The sequence below is a fragment of the Telopea speciosissima genome, chromosome 3 (assembly GCF_018873765.1).
Source record: "Telopea speciosissima isolate NSW1024214 ecotype Mountain lineage chromosome 3, Tspe_v1, whole genome shotgun sequence".
Lineage (NCBI taxonomy): Eukaryota > Viridiplantae > Streptophyta > Magnoliopsida > Proteales > Proteaceae > Telopea > Telopea speciosissima.
Window position 1 is genome coordinate 32,751,912 of NC_057918.1, and position 23,946 is coordinate 32,775,857.

The 23,946-nt window shown below is 37.9% G+C and overlaps 1 protein-coding gene across 1 annotated transcript; it reads left to right on the forward strand.

Moving 5' to 3' along the window:
- Window positions 1-255: 255 nt before the first annotated feature.
- On the forward strand, window positions 256-18,376 carry LOC122656698 (actin-related protein 7). The gene is made up of 7 exons (XM_043851314.1): window positions 256-507; window positions 11,727-11,939; window positions 12,574-12,715; window positions 14,283-14,527; window positions 16,624-16,807; window positions 17,551-17,618; window positions 18,049-18,376. The coding sequence occupies exons 1-7, from the start codon at window positions 430-432 to the stop codon at window positions 18,199-18,201; spliced, it is 1,083 nt and encodes a 360-aa protein (XP_043707249.1). The 5' UTR covers window positions 256-429; the 3' UTR covers window positions 18,202-18,376.
- Window positions 18,377-23,946: the final 5,570 nt, after the last annotated feature.

Here is a 23,946-nt window from a genome sequence, read left to right on the forward strand (position 1 = left end):
ACTTCATATGCTCCTGTTGTCTCCGAGTTAATGTCAGGTAAGAGATTCTATATCTCGCTGTTTATTTTGAAGAATCCGTGCTTCTTTAAAATCTGAAACTCAAGTCAACATAGACCATTGAGTCTAGTATGCTCTGACTAGTGATGTAAATGCAAATAAATAAAACAGGGTGGACCCGAATCGGCATGGAATGAGTTCTACTGACTGATTTATTATTGATTTAATGTCTCTTCCCTTTCCTTTTATTCCTCTTGCAACCAGATGGAGCCAGTGGAAAAGTGAACCGAGTCTTATTCTGATGATCCCAACAAACCAAGTCTGAACTCAGTTATTCAAGCTCGTTTTGAACCCGGCCCAGGGCCACAGTTAACAATCTCTAAAGCTGCGAGATACGAGGAGCTTGAATTTTAGGATCTTGCAGACGAAGCAATGGAAGCGGTTGTCATCGATGCTGGAACAAAGCTCCTCAAGGCAGGGTTCGCCGTTCCTGACCAAGCTCCCACAATGGTAATTCAGTTCCTCTGTTCTTCAATGAATTTTCTCTGAGAATTCTGAAAATTAAAGTATGATTATGACTGCTTGTGTTCGAGGAAACCCTAGAAAAGTCCATGGAAGAATAAAAAATGAATAAAAACTTTGCGTTTTTTCTTTGACATTAATATCTGGTTTGAGTTAGTGGAAAACGGGTGGTACAAACGACATTTGTTGGCAAAAAAGAAATAGCTACCTCATGAACATGGTTTTAGTACGGACAAAATTTGTTGTTTCTTCAAGTTAAGTCCATCCATTTTGCAGTAATGTGAACTGAGTGCTACCTCCTTGGAACTAGAGCAAGTTGAACATGCTTGACTGTTTCCATAAATATGGTAAAGGTAAACATTTAAAAATGATTTTGTTAGCATGTATAAGTTTTGTGTGAAAAAGTGTACAATGGTAAGAGATTGTGGGCAAAGATGACAGTTGTATGGTGCCTACATTGCTACATGACCTTGCAGATGCACTGCCCAGGTAACATCAAGCAAAACTCCATTTCATTCATTCCAATCTGAGTTCTGGTTGATTACACTGGTATTTAAAGAAAATAATTAAAGACTTCAATTCTTTCCAAAGTTGTATTTCCAATTTGTAACAAGTGTACAAGAGACTGTTGGTGTCTTTAATTGGTAAGTTTTTAGTTCAGTTTTATCTATTTCTCCTGTTGAGAGTAATTATGTCATCAAGTATGTAAACCATTCTTTGATTGGTATCTGAAGAGCTCCAACATGAGTTATCAGCAATTAGCTTTTGGTAAGGACTTTGATGTTTTCCATTTTATGATTGGTTCTACTATATTGTTTCAACGTCTTATCAGAATTCAATTGGTGATTGGTGAATATGGTTTTGACTGGTGCTTGAAGAAAGATAAACATGGTGTTAGAAAACAGAATCTAAGTAATCAAACCAAGAGAAAAGAAGGAAGAAGGGAAGAGAAGAGAAGATGCTGCCAAAAGTGTGGAGAGAGGCAGCCTGCGATAGTGTTGTAATGTCTATTGCAGGCCCCTCTTCCCTTATATATATAAAGCACTAACAAGGGATTTGGTTAGGGGACCAAAATACCCACTGTTCACACAGTTACTGTTCAAACAAGTGACCTTTGAACCAAACAATCTTTTTCCTTCTCACATTGGTTGCCTATCATTCGGGTTGTACCATGATTTCCTTTGACAGTCTGCCACCTAACGGCAGTTTTCATAGTGTACTGTTTGCTTTCTACCTGATCGGTGTAACTGCTTGGTCTTTCTTGTCTTTGGCGGGATTGGCCTGTGCTTTTGGTTTACTGGTTTGCTGTTTTTGTTTGCTATTGTAATTCTTAATGCTAGGATTCTCCCTCCTCCTTTCTTGATATCTGGATAGCTCTATGACTCTATCATTTGGCCTATAGTTACCACTTTATGCCCCCTCCCTGCTAGTATGTCAGCTGGAAATACCCTTCAGTTTCCAATCTAGGTTAAATTATTATACAATGCTTGTTTCATTACTGTTTCCCTTTCTAACAGCTTGATTGCTGGTATTCGTTATGATAGATTTTACCCTGATCACTTCTTTGTTTAGAGCTGAATATTTGGTCTTGTTCGACTGCTGTTACCTAACAGCTTGTGATTTGACTCTTTGTTAATGTAAATGGGCAAACCCTAATCCTAATTTAGAGAAAGGGTGATAGAAGTTGCTGATTCAAACAAGGGAAACTATGGAAACAGATGTAGAAATTATGTAAGAAACAAACCATTGGGGAATTGATCACTCTGAATGTTGATATTCTTCAAAGAGGGACAGAACAGGGTTTAAACAGGAATTGATCTCTCCAGAATTGAGGATCAAGACCCTAGAAACTCTAATTGAGTTCTCTAGAGGTTCAGACCAATCAATAGGTACCAGAAACCATGGTTTCTTTGCTGATTTCAGGGTGCGATGAGGACTTATAAAATTCCAGTGAAACAGGGTAGGGTATGAGCAGAGAACTATTTATACAAAAATAATCAAATCTTAAACTCAGAATCAAGAGATTTTAATCTCAGAAGTTCAGAAATACTATTTTATGAAATATCTGGGAGATCCAAAGAGGTAAGGTTGCTTTATTAATCATCAACTAGAGATGAATACTATGTAGCGGTGGAAGTAATCTGATTTCAGAGCCAGCAGATATGTCTATAAAAGATCCGGGAAAATAAGGACCAAAATGTGGTGTCGTACTCCTAGCATACGGCACTAACAAAATGATCTGTGACATAGTTGTCAAGGGGTCCAGGTGCCTTGATCACCTTGGTCCTAGTGTCTAGGCCCCTCCAATGCCTTGGGCCACCTAGATGTCGTGGCAACTATGATCTGTGAAGGGGGGGGGTGATGTAGTCATACATAGGGTTAATTAGGGATATATAATTTAATTTAATTTAATTTTTATTATGTTGAAGTTAGATACATTGGTAGAGTTGGAGTTAATTTTGTGTCTAGTTTCAGGATATGGTTAGGAGATTAGAAGATTAGGAGTCTTTCCTCTTTCAGTTTTTCTATACTTTGTATGTAACCTATGACTAAGAAGGACTGGAATGAATTCTTTCCGAGTTTATGCTGGTTGCTGTGAGAGTCGAAGGTTGGTTCAACTGCTGGTTCTCTTTCTCCCTCTGCTGTCCCTGAAGTCTCCTCACCTCAGGTGCTATCCAACTTGCTTCCCCCCTTATATTTTCTTTCTTTCTTCCTGTTCTTCTTTTATGTTGTTTCTTCTTCTCCTTCTGAGTCTAGGCAGTACCCTGTTTTCAGAACTAGTTTTAGAATTCTATTTTTCGTTCATATCTTCTTTATCATCGTTAGTTCGCCCTGAAATTTGGTATTTAAACTATTGGTGTCATTCTCTATTAAATTCTGTTCTTACTTATCAGTTTCTTTACCAGTTTATAGTCTGTTTTCATAACCTGCTTTGTTTTCCTGAGTTTCGGTAACTTTTCCATCACAGCATCTTAAGCCTATTATTTTAATATTTTCTGGAAGAGAACTATTCACCAGGGCAGGGCAATTCCATCCCTATAGTTTCAGCCCAATCCGGACTGTTTTGAGCCGTCCGGCTTTATTGTTACTTTAGTTCTCTGCTGGGTTGTTTTAACATAAGGTTGAAGAAGGAAACAGTATCCCTGAATTAAATTTAAGGGCCTGGTTTTAGAGATTACACATAAGCCCTTCCGTTCTTAAGTTGTTTCTGGTTCTTTTTCTTTCTACTCTTGAGTTTCAAAAAAGACCCTCTCTTCTAGATTTTATTACCATCGAGTCCCAGTTTCTATTTACTTTACCCAAAAGGGTACTAAACTGTTCTGAATTTTTATGAAACTCTCATCCAATTTGAGATATTTGTCCGGCCCATAGTGATCCAAATTTAAGGATTTCGGAATCTAGGATTGCATCAGGTTGGCTCAAACATTATAGCTAATGCTACTTTACTGTTAATTCTGAACTTCCTAATTGAAATAGGACTCATTATAAGACATTTCAATTAAACTACATCTCTACTAACTGATCTCGTGTAGACTCATAATCTCCCAGATTTGGGCTTGATCTTGAGGTTGAGGCCCATTGCTAAGGCCCAATACTTCTATAACACCGAATGTAAAATAGGTCCAAGCTAAACCTAAGCCTCTTTATATGAGGCCCAAACCCATGCCCTTTTAAACCTAGGCCTCTTATGCCCTAGGCACTTGTTTGGCTGCGTCATTTTGTTTCTCCTTCCTACTTGCTAAACATGCTTTGAGACTGCATGAACCATTAACCACTCCTTGCTTATTACCAGTTTCTAGCCTGATACCCCAATCTTTAAAGCTGCTTTTATCAACAGTAGAGATCAGTTGATAAGAGTCTCTGAATATTAAAACATTTCACTTGCCTGGGCACCACCCGCCCACAAAATTTTAATAATCATGGTCAAAGAGGTTTAATGGTTTATTGAGGGATTTGTTGACAAGAAATTTCAATTTTCATTCTTAGAAATTGCTACATTTTATAACATTTTATGTTGTAAATTGGAGTGCATCTTCCTATGAAAACTTAATTAGGTATTCAATGTTAAAAAACTTCAATGAAATTTGGTGGAAATTTATATATTCTTAGTTTGGAAGCATGCAAATGGCTACTGATTTTTGACTCAAGTTACTGTGAGAGAATCAAGAAAGTAGCACCGGCATACACTATTTTACATATTTGTAGAAATAGTATAGATTCATCTTGAAAACAGAAGACTGTAACCATATTCATAACCTGTTGTAAGACTCTTAGATTTGAAGCCTAGAAATTCCTTAGGTTCATGATAAGTTGCGCTGTTAAAGAGCAAAGTAGCATGACACATTTTCATAAACTTGGATAAGTTGACATGCATTGCTTCTCTAAAATGACAGACCCAAAGTATTACATATAAGTAGTTATTAACTTATTATAAATATTACAAAACAGAGTAAACAAATTAATTTATGTAAACTTCCAGAAAGAAAAAAAAACTCTTATCCATCTAAAAACATGGTTTTAAATCCTAACAACAATAGTTGATGATTGTATTGATTTTTTGCAGAAATAAGCAACATGTACACTTGGATGCTTTACACAAAATCAGTCTAACCTGGATCCTCTACATCAAAATCAAAACCTCATCTTTTTATTTGCAAAAGAACACCAATCCCTCATTCATGTAAAACTTCATCCCACGAGTCCCATATTCTGTGTGTACCCAAAAAGCTTACCATTGATGGCTACCCAGAGATCTGTTTCTCCATTTCTCTTGCCACCTTTTCCACCTCTTCCTCCTTGTCTTTGAATCTTTTTGCATTTCTTTCTTTTGAAATTCTTCTTTAAATAGCTAAGGTAGACAACTCCCACACAATTGCAGCCCTTCCGTCCACAGGACCTCCTCCTCATTACCCCACAACGAGCAACAAACTGTTCGAAAATTTCCAACCAGGCCTGCCACTGAAAGAAATTCTCTCCACACCTCAAGAAAATTTACAACCAAAGAACGAATATTGATTCCTCTTAAACATCATTACACAAGCAACATTCGTTACTCAATCTCCTCTTCAAATTATCAATCATAGTTGTCATGGCGTCTAGTGGTGACAACGAGGTCGAGGGTTCGAGTCGGGAAACAGCCTCTCTGCGAAGCGGGGTTAAGGCTGTGTACATTATGACCCTCCCCAGACCCTGCAGTGGCGGGAGCCTTGTGCACTGGGTATGCCCTTTTTAGTTGTCAAGGGTCTAGGCGACCCAAGGCGTTGGAGAGGCCCTAGACGCAAGGTGCCCGCCTGCCTAGGCAACCAAGGTGACCGTAGTTGTCAAGGTACCTGGACGCTTAGGCATCGCCTTGATAACTAATATCAATTCTCAAAATACTCTCCAAGGAAGAAGTCCACATAAAGAATCAGATTAAGAGGGATACTTCTGTTCCAAATAATTTAATGAGGATAAGCAACCCCCTCTATGAGGCTTGAAAGAAGATTTAACAGAAAATTTGCATGCAGAACTGTCACTCGAAACTCTCACATCCCCACCTTGCTAATCTTTGCAGATTCCAACATATTTTTCAACTGCAACACTCTCTACTTCCCAATCACTCAAGTTTATTTTGAAGTGAGAAAAATCCCGTGTTGAGCTCATTCCATTTGCTCTTCCAACAAAGCGTCTTTAGTTCAGGCTATGGATTGTTGGTCCAGAAACAGCTGTTTTACAGGACCCTTTCCACTCATGCCATGCCAAAATCTCAACCTCTTTTTTTTTCAAAGTCAGCACCAAAAAATATTCATTAAAAAGGAGTGAGGACATTATACCTACACTAACAAGTAACAACCCAGGATTCCAAGAAGAAGAAGAAAGTGGAGGAAGGACAAAACAAATTAACCACCGCCCAGAAAGAAGACCAACCCATCAAGCACCCAATGGCAGCAGAAAACAACAGCAATCCCAACCCCCATAAACACCCACACAACCATAATCCTAGTAAGACCTGCCAGAAAGTGAAGGAAGGACAAAACAAATTAACCACCGCCCAGAAAGAAGACCAACTCATCAAGCACCCAATGGCAGCAGAAAACAACAGCAATCCCAACCCCCATAAACATCCACACAACCATAATCCTAGTAAGGCCCTTCCAACCACGATGCTGCCAAGAAAACACCCTCAAAGGGTAAGAGAAGTGATGCAGTAGTACTTTTGTGGATCGGCCTGAACCCGTTTGTAAGCTTAGACTGGGATAAGCCGGGTCTAAATTGGGTTTTGGGTCCAGCAGGATATTTATGATTTATTTTTTAATTTGAATTTATCTTATAGTCTTTATTTTTATGGGAATTAGAATTACATAGTGAATTGGTTTCTTTGTTTGAGGTAGTAACCTAGTTTACCACAATTTCTATTTTAGGATAGAGTTAGGAGTATTGTTCTTGCTTTATATGTTGGATGTAACCAAATGAAATTGATAGAGAATGGAATATTGAATGAGTTTGAGTTGAGTTGTTCACATTGGTGAATTGTGCAGTGTGCAAGGTTCAAGAACTCGGTTTCAACCAGCCAGAAACCAAGATATGGTCGAAACCAGGGATTTTTTTTCCCAGCCAACTCGATAAGTGGTTTCGAGGCCTAGAAATGGTTTTTCTGATCTGATTTTTGCCACACGGCCTATTTTTGACATTTTAAACACAATGCACGAACTATTTTCATTAGAAAAAAAAAACACTCAAAATGGTACTTGTGGTTTTGACCCAAGTTTGATAGTGTATATTGTTCTTGGCCATTGGCTGGAAACCAGGACATGCACTTATTTATGCCAATTACCATTTAAGTAAATGAAATAATATTTGTTATTTCATTTACTTAAGATATTATTCATAAATAATCAAATACCCCCATATTTGAATCCAATAAATATAGGTAAAAAATAAAATTCCAAAAGGATAAAAATCAACCCCTCAGTTCTAGAACAAAAACTGGATTTACGGCGGTAGGCGCAATTTTTCTCAAAGCTAAAAATTTAATAAATCTTAATATGGTGAAGCATTGCTAAAAGCGGTAAAATATTCATTTGTTTTGATGTCTCAAAAAATATTTTCATTCAGAGCGATTTTAAATAGCATTCGCCCACACCAAATTAAGTTTGATCGGGTCACCTCTTGCCGGAACATAACTCCTTCAAATATAAATCAGATTTAAGCAATCTTGAGTTTTTTAACTATTTTTATTGGATTTTAATAGGGGGGAGGTATTTGCTTATTTATGAATAATATCTTAAGTAAATGAAATAACAAATATAAAAGCATTTACTTAAATGGTATTTGGCATAAATAAGTGCCTGTCCTAGTTTCCAGATAGGCTTCCTCAAGTTTCGATGGGGATAAGTGACACTTATATAGGTGTTTAGGTCAAAACATGCGAAATATGGTTGAAACATGTCGAAACAAGTTGAAACTGGTCAAGTTGGGTCGAAACATTGGATTTTATAAAGTCGCATGACATCTCATCTCGGTTTCTTGCGAAACCGAGATATCTTGGTTTCTTGCGAAACCGAGATATCTTGGTCCAAACTGCAAGTTCGAGATTTAGTTCCATGGCAGCGTGTATGCTGTTGCCCTCTTTCCTCCCTCTTCCTTCTCGGCTCAGATTGGAGATTCTTCTCTCAGGTGAGTTTCTCTCTTAGCTCTTTATTCTTCTGTTCCTTCTTGTTCCTTATAACATTATCTTTCTTCCTTGTTTCTATTTTATCGCCACTGTTGCCGTTTTTCTGCTCTGAGCGATAGTTACAGTCCTTATATTTTGATCGATCTCCTTCGTACTCAATCAGTTTGGCCTATTTTTTTGGGCATTAGTCATTCTTCCATAGGCAACATAACACCCACAGTTTGGTTCCCTGATAGTTTGCAACCAAATCCATTCTCAGGGCTGGTTTTGGTCCTATCGCCGGATTCACCTTGAAGCAAATTTATTACTTTAATGGGTGACCTCTTTGATCTGTTGTTGGTTGCTCTTACGAGGGTTAGAAGTTAAAAGACTGATCCTGAAATCTCAGGTCAACCAGGGCTCAATCGAGTGAGTTCTTCACTCAAAACAAAGTCTGGTTCTCCGCCTCCCTCTTCTCTTGTTTTAAAGTTGAAGACAACCTTTAGTGCCATTATTCATTTATTCTAATTGTCACCATTTTTATAAAACTACGTCAGATCTTTCCTGAAACATAACCTAGAATCAGATCTTCATTATCTAAATGATTCTTATTTCCAAAAATACCTTCCCATTGCTATTACCTACTCCTCTCCTTTAGTTACTTTAATTCCAATATTGCCTCTCTTCTTTAATTAGTAATCTGTAATTCCTCCTCTGTCCGTTCCTTCTTTGTCTTCCTAAATAGGCCTTTAAGATTCTGTTAATTTACCAGATTGCCACTCCCCTTTGCGAAATTGAGATAAATTGCAGAACTGCCATCAATCATTTTAATTTGAGTTGTTTAACTCTTGGGTGGAATATCTTGAGTTTTGGTTAGATTTCGACCGAAATCTGTAACTTGTCAGCTGCACAATTCGTTTGATCATTTCAGTGGTCAAATCGCCATATTTTGGCCCAAAACTTCAAGGAAACCTAATTAAGCATCTTTAAACATATTGGAACAATGTATTAAAAAATAAAAAACCAAAATGGTGGTTTGGTATCGGACCGTAGTTGCTAGTGTACACCATACTTTGCTGTATACTTTCTATAATGCCTATTCTACACATGATTTAGCAATAGAACAAACAAAATTCAATTAAAAAAAGCTAAAATTTGCATTAAGAATGAGGAAAAGCCTATTTAAAATTTGAGCCCCAACCAATGTATATTAACCCTATTTTTTTTTTCACAAATTTGTTTTAAGAAAATCAAAATTTTAACCAGAAAATTAAATCCGACTACGTGAATTCGTAGATCGGCCTATAGTGTCTAACATATAAAAAATTGAAGGCCAACCACTAAATATTTTTTTCTATTTTCTTAAAAAATTAATTTTTGGGAAAGGTATGCCTCCAAATTGGAATCTTGCACAGATCCAGCAAATTGTCGACTTAGATGTGTTGTAGTAGTCCCCAACACCTTGTTTCACCGAAAAATGAAGGTGATTTGGCAAAAAATACCAAATCTGAGTTTTTTTTGGGCCTCTTCCTCTTGGAGGTGAAACCAACGAAACTGACATTTCGAATGAAACAATGCTTTATAAGTACTGTTGAACCATTCCAAAATGCGAAATGTCACTGAAAATTCACCGCAACTCCGAAATTTCGATCAAAATCTTGTAAGCCTAGCGAGTCTCATTGCATTTCGTTTCGACAAAGTCTGGAAAAATTCGCGAGATTTCGGTGGTTTCGACTGAAATTTCGAATTATGGGCCGATAAGCGATCCGAACCAGGGTTATCGAACCCCGGATTGAATTAAGAAAAGAGATTCCAGATACAGTGTCAAGTTCTACTTCCTTTGGCTCCGGCCCTTTTAACGGCTTCAATGAGTTGCCATCTGGATCCATAAGGCCCCTCCAGCCATCTTACCGTCTTACCATTACCACCATGGACTTGACTCCCTTCCTAAACCGCTGCGAACTCTTATAAATCCCCTACTTTACGCCCAACTCATGAAAAAAAGGGACTAGGACAAGTCAATAAGAAAAATAATTTGGTAATTGATGATGAGGATCAAGTACAATTAATGGTTTGACCACTGGCAATCAGTCTAACCAACATGAGAAATGATGGAAATATGGGCCAGTGTTCTTTTCTTGTTTCTTTTTTTTTTGGTTATTTATTTATATTTATTTTAGGGGGAGGGGGTAGGGGGAAACCCTTTCTATTGATGCTAACATTAGAACTTGTCTTATTATTGTTAATGTAGCTCTAAATAGGAGGCAGTCCTATTAAAGGCCAGGTGAACAATGGTTCTGAAACTGATCAGCCGATTGGGGCAAAGTAGGCTGATTTGACTCAAAATTAGGGTTAGGTAAGAGGAATGAGTGAATGTGAAATATGAGAATGATGGGCAGGTCTAAAGGAAGCTAATGGTATAGGATTTGAATAGGTTTAACAAAAAAATAAAATTCTGAAATTCTAGGGTTAGGGTTTTGGGATTTAGAACTTAGGTTGAAATTAGGGTTTTTAATGGGAGTTTAGGGCGAGTGTTAGGATCGAATTTTCCAGGTAGGGAGGGGAAGGTTCGATGCAAATATGAGAGGTTTTTGATGGTTGGAAGTACTGATTCTGGAATTTTAGGGTTTTTGGGGTTTAATGGAGTTGGGGGATTTTAGGGTTTGAGACAAATAAGGCAGCAGCTTGGGGTCGAGTATAGGTAGTGGTATGAAGGGGCTGTGGTCTGAATCTGATTGAGTTCTGATAATGGATGAAGGTTTAATGTAACTTAGATGATCTAGGGTTTAAAGGAATCAATGGGATAATGGAGGCTAGGATTGGAGGAGGAGAAGAAGAATGGAGTGAATGAAATTAATTAACTAACTAACTTGTTGAAGGTGATCTTCATTGGAGGCAGCAGCTATGTGATAGGAGGATAAAACCACCTCCCAGCTGAAGAAGATCCTCCCAGCCGTCACCGCGTAAGGAGTCAACCGGATTCCACCAGTCCCTTTCCACCTTGATGTACAAGGATGCACATACTCACAAGGGAGCAATGGAGCAGCAGCAATGGCAGCCAACACATGAAATTTTAATTCAAATAATCTGTGGGGGAGCCTCCCACGATTACTAATTTTATAATAGAGGCTAATGCCAAATCCTAGTGCAATATAATCACTCCTCCCTCACAAATCGTGGAAGGGTGTGGTTATAATCTAAAGCTATTAACTTAAAGCAGTAAAGTGTCCTAACTACCCCTATTAACTTAAGTTAAAAAACACTTAGCTAAATAACTTAAATTGACCCAATTGAACCAATTGGATGCAACCAATTTTAAACCGGTTCAATTTAAATAGCAGAAAATAAACTAAGTATGTCAGGACTTCTTCTTCTTCTTCTGTCTCCTACTTGGTGCTGCATCAATTGTCTTCCACCAGAAAGGTTGTTGGTTTGGAGTTGTAGACATCCCTTTCTTCACAGCCTCAATTGAGCTTTTATTTTTTATTAATCAGAGAATTCTATTTATTTATTTTCTCTAACCAATATTTATTTTGTAATTAGCATTTTAACTTACTTTAAATATATTTTTCAGATAATCCCTACTCAGATGAAACGTATGCCTGAGGATGGAGCCATGCTCGATAGTTCCGTTGAGGATATCACTATTGATCCAGTTGTGAGGGGATTTATTAAAGACTGGGACGCTATGGAAGACTTGTTGCACCATATTCTATACACTGGCCTTGAATGGGAGGTTGGAAATGAAGGACAGATATTGTTTACTGAACCACTTTCTACCCCTAAGGTAGAAAACTCTTGCTTTTCTCTTTTTCAAAATAAACAGCTTGTCTTACACTGATTAAAAGGGACTAACATGAATTTATGTTAAGTAACTCCAGTAAGCTAAGCATACTATTTTCCCGTCTCTTTTGAATTATAGCATTGACTAAGAGAACCATTTAAGAAAAGGGCAAATCACAAATTACAGGGAAGAGGATTTCCCTGAGTTAGGGCAGAGGCATCCAAATATTTGAAGGTCATCACTAGCAACTCACCAAGGGGCTAAAGGCAACTGCAAGACAAACCAGTGCACAAAAATCCAATGATGCCTAGACTGGACTTAGCTGGACTTCCCAGTTATATTGTTGGGGAAACCATTTTTGTTAAGTAACTAAAGTTGACACAGGCATCTGGATGGATAATTATCTCCATTCTGGAGATCTGAAAATCCCTGGCCAAATGCTTGAAGACTTTGGCTTGGAAAAAGTTATTCAACTCAGAAGTTGCAAATATTATTTAAGTGTTTTTAATGTTGTCATCTTTTCAGTACATGTTACCAATTTCTTAAATTCTGGCTGCTGTTAAATAAGTTTTTAAAGTTGTTCTTCTCTATTTTTCAATATCTAAATTCTTTATTGGTAAAAAATTGTTGTCATCAGGCAGTCAGAGAACAATTGGTGCAAATGATGTTTGAAACATTTAATGTCTCGGGCTTTTATGCTTCTGAACAAGCAGTACTGTCACTGTATGCAGTAGGACGCATTTCAGGCTGCACTGTTGATATTGGACATGGGAAGATAGGTATGTAATTCCCAATAGACAGTAGTTTGTGCTGTTAATGTTTTTTAAGCTCACTGCATATGGTTCTCCAGAGTCCAGATATTTCGGTATTGACGGCAGACGGTTGTTCAGATTTTTTGGTATTGACTGACTGAATTTTTAATTTGGGATTGTCTGTGAGCCTACTTGGGCTTGTGTTTATTCCTTTTTGGTGATTCCTCACTTGTTAATTGCTAACTTATTTGTGGAAGCAAAAAGAACTAGGGGATGAGTCCTGGTCTAGTGTCCATACCAAACTGTCTGCAAGTCCATTTGCCCCTTCTAGTTGAATAGAAGACTGACATTTCTGAATTGAGACAAAGGTGATAGTGGAACTTTATAGCTGTACAATGAATATAAGGTAGTGACTGGAGAGCATCAAGACATTCTGCCAAAAGGATTACTGTAGATGAGGGCATATGAGTATCTATTGAAAAAAAAAAAGATTATTTATTCCGTAAAAGAAAAAAAAAAAGGGTTTGGAGTACCTTTCGGTGGTAGTTGCCAAGGAAATTTTCTGGGCCAAAATACATCTGATTGATTGTCTTTTTCTTTGTGGTGGATTACAAATTAACAATTACTTATGATTAAATTTTGCATATCTCATATCTTTACTTTTCCGCTGTCTGCAATACTCGTTCTGATCACGGAAAGATGCAGCTTGTCAAATGTGATCATAGTTCTTAATCTGAGTCTAAACTTGCAGTTGCAACTGAGATATCTCGGTTTTGACGGAAACTGAGACGAAAGCTTGAGTCGACACTGACTCGTACCAAGTTTCAACCAGTTTCAACCATATTTCGCATATTTCGGTAGTTTTGACCAATTTTCAACGAGCCCAGTTTTGGTAGTTTCGACTAGTTTTGACCAGTTTCGGTAGTTTTGACCTGCACATGACATGTCGAGTTTTGCCCAGAAAATACCAGGTTTCGGCTAGGGTTGAAATTGGCTTCAAAACCGAAATTTAGAACCTTGAATGTGATACATCATCTCTTGGCATTGGTGATCCTGTTGGTTTAATCCATCAGTGGATTCCATGGTCTTATGGAGGAACTGATCTCAAATCTGGATAACTTGATCTGAACCTCTGTTCTGTAATACAAAGAGGACTGGCCAACCCACAGGCTTTCTATTGTTTTTTGCAAACCGGGATCAGCTGATCCAATGTGTTCCAGGTTGGTATTCCCCAGGGACAATCCGGAGTCATGCTAATCTTTAATACTTTGAGGGTCCCACTCCTTTTTCACATTTTGGATCTGTAAAACCATACTATTGGGACATGGTAAATATGTGCGCACTACTGTTAGTGCTGATTTATTATCCACATCTGTTGAGCTGAGTTGTGTGAGTATTAATTTGCAGCCCCAAGTTCCTTAGGCAAACTATAATTTTGTTTCTAATATGGTGCCTTGTTCTGTTTCTTCAGTTAATATGGAATCTTGTTATGAAGCCTTTGTTAAAGAATCTGTATATGCATAGACTTAGAAGTTTGTCTGCGATTGGATGATCTGATAGTTTATGCACATGATTTCTGTAACATTTTTACCAGATATTGCACCAGTCTCTGAAGGTGCAGTTCAGCACATTGCCTCGAAAAGATTTGAGATTGGAGGTATTGATTTGACAAACTTACTTGCTCAGGAACTTCGTAAATCCAATCCACATGTGAATCTCAGCTTGTCTGATGTTGAGAATATAAAAGAGCAATGTGCATGCTGTGCTGAAGATCAAGATGCTTATGAGGGCACAAACAAATCATGTCAGAAAGAGCAACATACTCTTCCGGATGGACAGGTTTGCTGATATTAGAAACTTAAATCTCTTGTCATTGAACATACTGTAATAGTTTTTTCTTATTTTGAATGAAATCCATTATTCAGTAAAAAAGGAAAAAGGATAAACCTTGGTGATTAGAGTAGCAACTTGTTGAATCTCTGAGTACTTCAGCTTGCAATATAGACTTTTCATTACTTGCAATATCAACCACATACAATTTGGGTTGATAGAGTCCATTTCATTTGACATGCATTTGGCAGACTCAAGTGACTCATCAAATGGAGTGAATGGGTTTATTTCTTTTCTCATCTTCCACGCACAAAAGAAAAAACTGTTAAACATGTGGGCTTTTAATTCCTTATGTTTTTCTTTTTTGTTGCCAATTGGGGGGGGGGGGGTTGAGATGGTGAGGCTCGAGGGTCCATTCATTAGTATTTTTATTAGGTTGTACAATGGAAAGAGGGTCTCTTCTCTTATTGATATAATCACTAACTGGTAACCTGAAACAGATGGGTTTGTAAAAGGTTTAAATATGCCTTACAAGATAAGAGTATGTTGAATTGTGTTTGATCCCCTGTTATTATTCTTCCTCACTTATCCTGCATACAGAATAGATCCATGTAACATGTTGAATGTGATACTTTCATGTTAACGAAGATGAAGTCTTGAAGGGATAAGATAGGGATGTCTCAATTAGGGTTGGATTGGACGGTAGGTCAGCTGTTGCTGTTTGTCTTCCCGTCCAAGTCAGAATTGTTGATGTTTCTTAGGTGGGGGTGGGTGGGGGGGGGGGATCAGAAGACTTAATGGAATGAGCTTCTTATCAACATCCATCTTCTGTTTGGACAAGAGAAAGTGTTCAATTTGCAAAAGATGGGTTAACATCTCTGTTTGCCTTTACATGCTTGATCCCATGCCTTGTTTATGATGATAGTATTAACATCTCTCATTTGTACTTGGTCCTTCCAACACATGATCCTATATCTTATTGGTGGATATCCTACAAAAGTAACCTCAAAATCTTTGATGGGAGTGAATCGGTTGTTGAGCTTAAAACAACTTTAGGATTTCCTTCAGTCCTTCAAAGAGATTCCAAGCTACTTTCTAATTTTGAGACTCACTCTTATGAGTCACTTAGAGATGTCAAAGGGTGAATTCGATGGTTTGGCTTTGAAAATTCACCAGAGCTCTCAATCTGACCTGATTGTTGCCCTCTACACAGGAGAATTCTTTTTCTTTCTTTTTACTCCTCATTCTGCTTCAAGGATCAAAAGACTTTGCTTCAATTCTGGTACTACTTCACCTTGTTGGCATACCTTGATATTCTTAAATTTAAATAAACCTACTCTAGTTTCCTGTTCCCAAGGAGTGATTTTTGTTCAATCCTGATCATTTTTTTTCCTTCCTGAAACATCGGCAAAATGATTGGGTTGAAAAGTGGTGAGGTCCATCATACAATCATTGCTAGTTTGAGTCATAAAATGTTGGCTTGCTTATTTGACTTTTCAACCATGCCTAATAAACCAACAGGTTGAATGTTATTCTTTGATGAGGATGGGGGAAACAATCTATCAACGATATCTTTCTCTCTTCCTTGATAATTTTTCCTGGAGATTGACGAGCAATTGCCCTCACCTCTCTAATAGACTAATACTAATGGGCTCGCTTGTAATAATTAGGTATGCCATTCCATGAACATTAAAATCATGATCTGCATTTGAATTCGAATTCAAAAGCTACCTAACCTGACATGACTATGCCCCATGTTATTCTGGTTTGGTACACTGGTCCTCATGTCAACCCCACCCCACTTTTTGTTGATTCTCCAATCTATTATTCCTCTGGGTAGATCTACAGTCAACAGATTTGGTCCTATAGAGAATATCTTGATTTGATAGTCTACCTCTCATCACACTTCTTGGCAGCAGAATCAACTTATTAGCTATTATGGGCCATGCCATGTGTCAGAAGAGTTGCCATTCTGATGGTCAACTGGCTTTATAGTCTACAGATGGGTATTTAATTGCTTGATGTTCAATTGTTGTTTTCTAGTTTGAATCATCTTAATGAGATTTTCTTGTAAAAACACTTATCTTTTGAAAATATGGTCCAAGGTGATAACAATTGCAAGAGAAAGGTACACTGTTGGTGAGGCTTTGTTCCAACCATTGATATTGGGTTTAGAGGAGCATGGGATTGTTGAGCAGCTTGTTCGTTGTATCTCAAGTGTGTCATCTGATAACCACCGCCAGCTGATGGAAACTACTGTTCTATGTGGGGGCACCACATCTATGATCGGTGTGTATTATTTCCACCTGTAACTCTTGTTATTTTCTGTGAACAGATCTTAGATATTTAGTAATGTCACAAACATCTTTGTTTCAGTCAAATATTTCCCCCTTCTCTAGAGACATCTGCACTGTGAGATGCGATGATTTCTCATACATTCACTTCCCACCTGGCAACATTGTTGTCATAGTAGTTGTTGCTTTTGATGATTGTCTGGGTTAAACTGTCAAAGAGAACCTTACGGTTCCAACATCAGAGCTACAGTTCTGAACTGTGGCATTTGGAGCATGTAGTCCTGGAGGTGCAGCTGCAGTAGTTGCCAATTCGAGCCTCTGATTCTGGAAATGGTTACTGATTTTACTAAAGAGTCGTTCATGGTTTTATAATTCTTGCAGTAGATATCTTATAGGACATAGGAACTCCTAGTTTTGTCACTTTTGAGTGCGGTTAAAAAATGATAGACAATGCAACTTGTGAGGTATAGCGAGGTTATAACCCTGGACAGAACAAACCCATATTCTGGTGTTGTACAAGGTGCAATGATGCAGCTGTGCTGATTTTGTTTCACATTTGCCCCTTGATTTGTCTGAAATTGTATCTGGCACCAAGTGAAGTTGTACTCACAGTATTGTACCATCACAACTGTAATAATCTTCATAAAAACAGTATGCTCATTGACTCAATGTTTTGGAGGGAGTAATACCTTGTTCTTAGGAGCTGCTGACTCCAGGTTATTGGGTTGTCTTCCCCAGGTTTTGAAGAGAGGTTCCAGAAAGAAGCTAACCTGTCCTCCTCGGCCATCCGCCCTTCATTGGTGAAGGTACCTCCTCGTAACTTTTTGGAAAATGCTAATTATATCTGACTATCTGAGCATGCTGGGATGTTCTGCTGTGTTATCACCCATACAGTGGGATCCAAGCCATGTGTTCCTGCACATGTGCTTGTAGCTGGCACCCATAACTTTCAAGTGATGAACTATGTTTCTTTTGCAGCAATACAAGAATTTGTATGGTCAAACTTACCGGTGCCCAGTCTATGAAGTACTTGCAATTTTAATGTCAGAACAAATAGATACTTTGTTAGTTCTGGAGTGTTTCATGCCATAAATCAAGTAATCAACTGTAGCTTTAGGGTGGCCAGGCAACTGAGCCTGGATTTATAGGAGTGTCACTTTTACTTTGGGCTAATAAGGACATTAACTTGCATGTGTCTAATTTCTCTATCTGATATTTACATTCCTTTCCCCCCAGCCTCCTGAATATATGCCAGAGAACTTGTCAAAGAATTCAGCATGGATGGGAGGTGCCATTCTTGCCAAAGTCGTCTTCCCTCAGAACCAGCATGTCACTAAGGCCGACTATGATGAAACTGGACCATCAATCGTTCACAGAAAGTGCTTCTAAAAGTTTTCAGCTGAGCAAACTGCAGTTTGGAAGAGAATTAGCTGCAACTTTTTTGTTACTAAATTCAGTTGTAGACTATCCCTGCTAACTAATGATCAGGGGGAATTCTTTGTAAACCAGTTTACAATGTAGTGTGTTATCGTCAGGAAAATGAAAATGAAAATTCTCTTCTGGGATATATGTATAAATTTTAATGTTTCAATCATAATAACCTAGACATCCATGCAATATCCATCTCATTCCATTTATCTATATTTCTTTGCAGAAATTTTGGTACTGTTGCTGCCATAATGTGGGTTCATAGCAAACCTTCACCAATAGGGGTGGGTGAGGCATAGCTATTGGATTGACCCGACCAGTTTTCATAACCACTTCAGCCTTACAAATAGGGAAAAGGTTCTCTAAGCGTAGACTAGCAGCCTCTCTCTCCTTCACATGAAATGATCTCTTTGCTCCTCTATACGCAATCATTTTGTTGCTCCTCATTGTTGTACTCCATATGCAGCCTGCTCAAATAACCCTCTCCCTTACAAATATGGTAGTCAAGGAGGACGCAACAATTGTAAACCCTAGCAGAGTGGTATATTTCTACTTGTATTACACTTGATGCCTCTTAGGAAATTTATTAGGTGAGCCAATTGCATGGCCACTGATAGGAGGAAAACTACACTAATAAAGGTTACTTTGTACTACACCACCTATAACCAAAAAGCCATTGAAGGAAGCTAGGGTTTATGTATTTGAACTGTCAAAGACACCAGGCTAGAGAGGGGAAATATCTAAGTTGAGTGGCCAACCCTAATTTCCTCTTACTCTACACTCCTCATATCTGCACTATGGCTAACCTAACTTCCTCTTACTTTCTCTTAGTATGTTTATTGTTGTCCTTTTTGAGAACCAGATCAATGTTGAAGTGGGTAAAAGCATGCTTTATAAATGTATCAAAATAGGTTTCAAATAATTTAGCTCAATTTGCCATGTTAATAAACAGAAATCTGTCTTCCTCACTTGTTGATGACCCCTACAATTGTGTATTAAGTTCCTTCTTGGTAGATTCTTACTGTAATCGACAGCCTCTGAGTGAGTTGACGCTCAAGGCAGTAAATATAAATAGGGCTATAAGTAACTGATCAGGGGCTAGTGCAGGTACTGTGCCAGATCTCATTTTTCTTTGGGTCATAGGTTTAGATGGGTGACTAAATTTGACGAGTACATAATTCCAAGGAGAGATTTGTTATCTATCCAATGTTAGCTCAATAATAGGTCAGCCATTCATTCAAAGTAGTGGACTGTGAATATGAGTTATGTGCGTGAGCCATGTAAATAACTTTTGAGCAAACCAGGGTATCTTCTACGTTCTCTCACATTGATTTTTATATTTATTTGGGTATATTACACGTCATCTTCTGGTTTTCAAACGAAACTCGCTTGGTCTTTTAAAATACTCATCCGTCCTCTTCTATAGTAACGGTGTTAGTCTGCTGTTAATTATTGGTGTGAAAGGACTATTTTACCCTTGTACTAAAACATTAGAATTAAATTTACAATACTACCCTTCAAAATCTATGTTTGGATGTCAAGGATAGTTTAGGGATTTAAATTTATTTAACTAGCTGATGTCATCACTTAATATCATAAAACTAACTGTAGAGACTAATCTGTCATATTGGGATCTAATACAGGGGGTGGTTTGAGTATTTTCAAAAATCAGGGAGTGATTTGAGTTTCATTTGAAAACCAAAGGGTGACGGTGTAATTTACCCTATTTATTTTTAAAAGGCAAAAAGAATGAATAAGGATACCCCCGGTTGTGAGATATTTTTTCCTTTTAAAAATAACTTTTTCCCTTGTGATCAAAATAGTTTGCTTATGACGAAAGAGATGACGGTTGGTGTTTTGAAGCAATTTGACACTTTTTTGGTTCAATATGCAGTTTGAAAAACAGGACTGAATTTTCCTTCTTCAGCCACAGCCACAGCCACAGCCACAGCCCACAGTCAAGGGAGAATTTCTTAGATCGAGGCGCTTCGATGGACGGAAAAAGGTCTCGTGCAACGGTTAGGGGTATTTTCGACCATTTTTAATGGTGGCAGCTTAATCCTAACACTAGGGTGTAGAAAAACTCTCTTTGAAAAAATATCAACTTGTCTCTCAAGTCAACTCCTTCCCACACACACAGCTACTTCCAAATTTATAGCTTTATCCATCCAATTGGGGGGAGGTTTTTTTTGGGGTGGGGAACCATTTTTTTCAAGCCTGCAGGTTTGTTTTAAGTAAAGAATAAGGTTGTTCGATTAAGTGCTATAATTTATAGAGTTCTCTGTCTCTTCTCTCACACCCCTCCCCTCCCTGCTTGGAGTTCTGTTGTGTTCTTTAGATCAGCTGTGCAAATCAAAAGTCACTGATACACTGTAAGTAAATGATGATTGTAGATTTCTAATTGTTTACACTATAATTAAAAGAAGAAAACCTTGAGAAAGAGAGAGACAGAGATTACCCCCACCCCCTCTCTCCCAAAAAAACAAAAAGTAAAAAAAAAAACCTTCCGAGAAGGAAATGAGATTACAGCATCATCTTCCTTTTGGTTTGTAGCTAGCTTTCTTTGATAATTGACTAAGCAATTTCGTCTTTAATGACGAAGTGTGGAAGAAGATTATAAGTCTGACTTGTGTAGTGTGACAAGACAAAAGACAGATGTGATTACAGAATTAAAGAAATTTTACTCAGAGACCAGAAAGTTTGATTATCAATATTGAAATGGAATATTTCTAGATTAATGAAAGTTTAGATGAATTGACCATATAGGGTATCTAAACTTCTGACTTTATCATAAAAATATGCACTAATCAGGTTGAAGACTTCTAAACTTAACCTGGTTTTGTGTCACGCATGAGGTCTTGGTAAATTTCTTATGTAAGCTTATCAATAATGATTAGAAAATCAAGAGGTTGTCAAGGTTAATGATAGAAAATAAGCATTATTTTATTAGAATAGTAAGTATTTTGATTAATTTAATCAGATTATTTTGAATTAATCTGTTAGTTGTACATTTTATTAGTAGTGTTTGTGCTCAGCACAAGCTTAATGGCTAGTTCCAATTTTATTGATTTTTTATTTTGGAGGGAGGGCCACCTTTTCAACCTTTAATTACTTGATGAAGAAAAGAAACAAAGATGTTAAGATAGAGTTCACACAAATTGAGCTATCTAATAATTTAATATAAAAGGAAGTAGTTTCCCTCCACCGATGGTGAAGAAGAAATTCCTTCACTGATGGGTGTAGATGTCTTGGGATAGGCATTGATAACAATGGGGAGAACATTATTAAGTTTGTAAAGTAAAGGGAGTAATAATGATCCTAGATAGGTGTACTTTTTCTTCACCCATGGTGGAGGAAAACTTCCTCCAATATAAAAAATTGAAGTTTATACTCTTTATAATAGGGTTTAAAAAATATCGAAACCAACCGATATTGATTCTTCTTATTCGATTCATGAAGGGTTTCTAGGATTCAGGTCGATTCTCGACTGATTTCAATTGACTTGGAAAGCCAATTCCATTGCCGAGAACCTTGGTTTATAAGGAGGGCAACAGGATGGATGATGACACCGGATCTTTGTCCCTCCAGTTCTCTTGGCCCTAACAACAGGTTAGGGTTGGATTTTTCAGGCCCTGAGTCAAGACAAGACCAGGCCCGAGCCCAACTAAGGGGACTCAGGGTTGGGTTGGAGTTTAAAGAAGCCCCGCCCAACCCAACCTGACCCTGTTGCAACCCTAGATCATTGAAACTTGATACATGAGTATAAAACCTCAAGGTTGTCCATAAAATCTTAACCACATCTAACTTGCTATGTAGTAGTAGGAGGTAGGAAATATCTGTGCAGAGTAGATACACAACCTCAATTCTTTGATGTGTTACATTCTTTTCACTTTTAAAAACCCATTTATTGATGAGAATGGATCATCTCAACAGGTAGGAAATATCTGTGAACGTACATCTCAGAGCCAATCATATTTTAATCTTGTTCCCATAAAAACCGCTCTTCCCCTTGTAAATGGTAAAAATAGGATAGATGGTTGGCTCTCTCACATTTACGTTCACCTGTTGGTACGTGCAGAGGAACCGAACTCTTTATTGATGAGGGGGGGCAACTGTTCACGTATGTGAACAACTAACAACCGTTCAGATGGAAATTTCTGATGATTCACTGAGTGAGGATCCCGGTCTTACTTTATATGTTAAAACCATTGTTAAGCTTCATAATCAAGATGAAGTGAGGGTGATGAGTAAGACTACTCTTTTTCTTTTCCATCTATCTTATCTGCCCTTTATAAATAAACATAATCTCCCTTTCCCTTTTCGGAAGGTGACAACTTGACACTGACCGAGAATCTCCCATGGAAGAGCAAAGCAAGCAATCTAAGACACAAATTAAAGTCCCCCAAGACCCGTACAAGGCTACAATTGAGTTTAGACTTAGAGAGGTGAAGGTGATGGTCATGGTCCCCCAAGCAAACGGCAAGGCTCGGCCGGTTATAGTTTTAATGGGTTTTATATATACTACCTACTGCTATATATGCAATTAATTAAAAGCTAGAGTAAGAAAAAGAAAGTGACAATGGAAAAAAAAAAAAAAAGAAGAAGAAAGAACTGCGTGGAATTGATAGGAAAGGCTTGTTGGCCATGGGATTCGAAATAATCACAAACTTGCTGGTGGTCCAGAACTAAGCGGTGCATGGCAAACCGTAATGTTGAGAAGGTGAGAAGAAGCCATTAAAGAAAATAAAAAATTGGAAGCATCAAGGCGGCAAGATTGATGCTTTCATGAGTGTGCGTGAAGGGTAACGATTCTTCATGTATGGTTTTTTTACGACAATTGTTCTTTTTCTTTCATAAATGTTTTTCAAAACACTCTTAATAGCTAGATCGGTTCCTCTGTACGTACCAATAGGTGAACATACATGTGAGAGCGAACCACCTGTTCTATTTTTATCATTTAGAAAGAAAGGAGAGGTTTTATAGAAACAAAATTAAAATGTGATTGACTCTGAGATGTACATTCACCTCTTGATACATACAGATGATCCATTCTCCTTAATAGCGAGGCTGGCTAAAGTTCTAATACGAGAACCATCTTGTACGGAATCCTACAGATGAGATCCATGAATGGAACCCACCTCTCATTAATTCCATGTGTGCGATTCAGGCCGTACGAATATGGTTCTTGGCAGGTAAAACCTTCACCTAAGAGGAGCTGAACCGAACTCAAAGGCAATTCTCCCAAGGGTGAGACCATGCATGTCTAGGAAAGCAACAGTGATGTCCTACATCACCAGGATAATGTTGGTTCGAAAGAAAAAATAAAAAATTAATAGAGAAATAAGGATTAAACAGAGAGTCAGGTATAAGTACCTTTGGAGGAGGTGGTATTTTATTCTCCTAATTCTGCTCCTTTTCATTTTATAAGGATTAAAATATCGACAGGATGCCATGTGGACATGTGGTACCCTAAAAACCTACTACCGGATCTCTCTCTCTTCCATCAGTTGACGGCCTCTCTCTCTCTCTCTCTCTCTCTCTTCCGACTTCTTTAATTAGGTTTTTTATTTATTTTATCTCTCTCAACTCCCTTTTTTCTTTTAGGTTATTGTTCTCTATTGGAGAAGCGTGGCCCCTATGCAAACATGGTCAATTGGTAGCATGGGATGGGGTGATCATTTCAAACCCCTCAAAGATCTTTAATTT

Bases quoted from the DNA above. Each gene is read 5' to 3' on its own strand.
- LOC122656698 (XM_043851314.1), top strand. From the start codon at position 430: ATGGAAGCGGTTGTCATCGATGCTGGAACAAAGCTCCTCAAGGCAGGG. The intron at 11,940-12,573 runs GTAGAAAACTCT...TGTTGTCATCAG, and splicing joins AACCACTTTCTACCCCTAAG to GCAGTCAGAGAACAATTGGT. The intron at 12,716-14,282 runs GTATGTAATTCC...CATTTTTACCAG, and splicing joins TATTGGACATGGGAAGATAG to ATATTGCACCAGTCTCTGAA.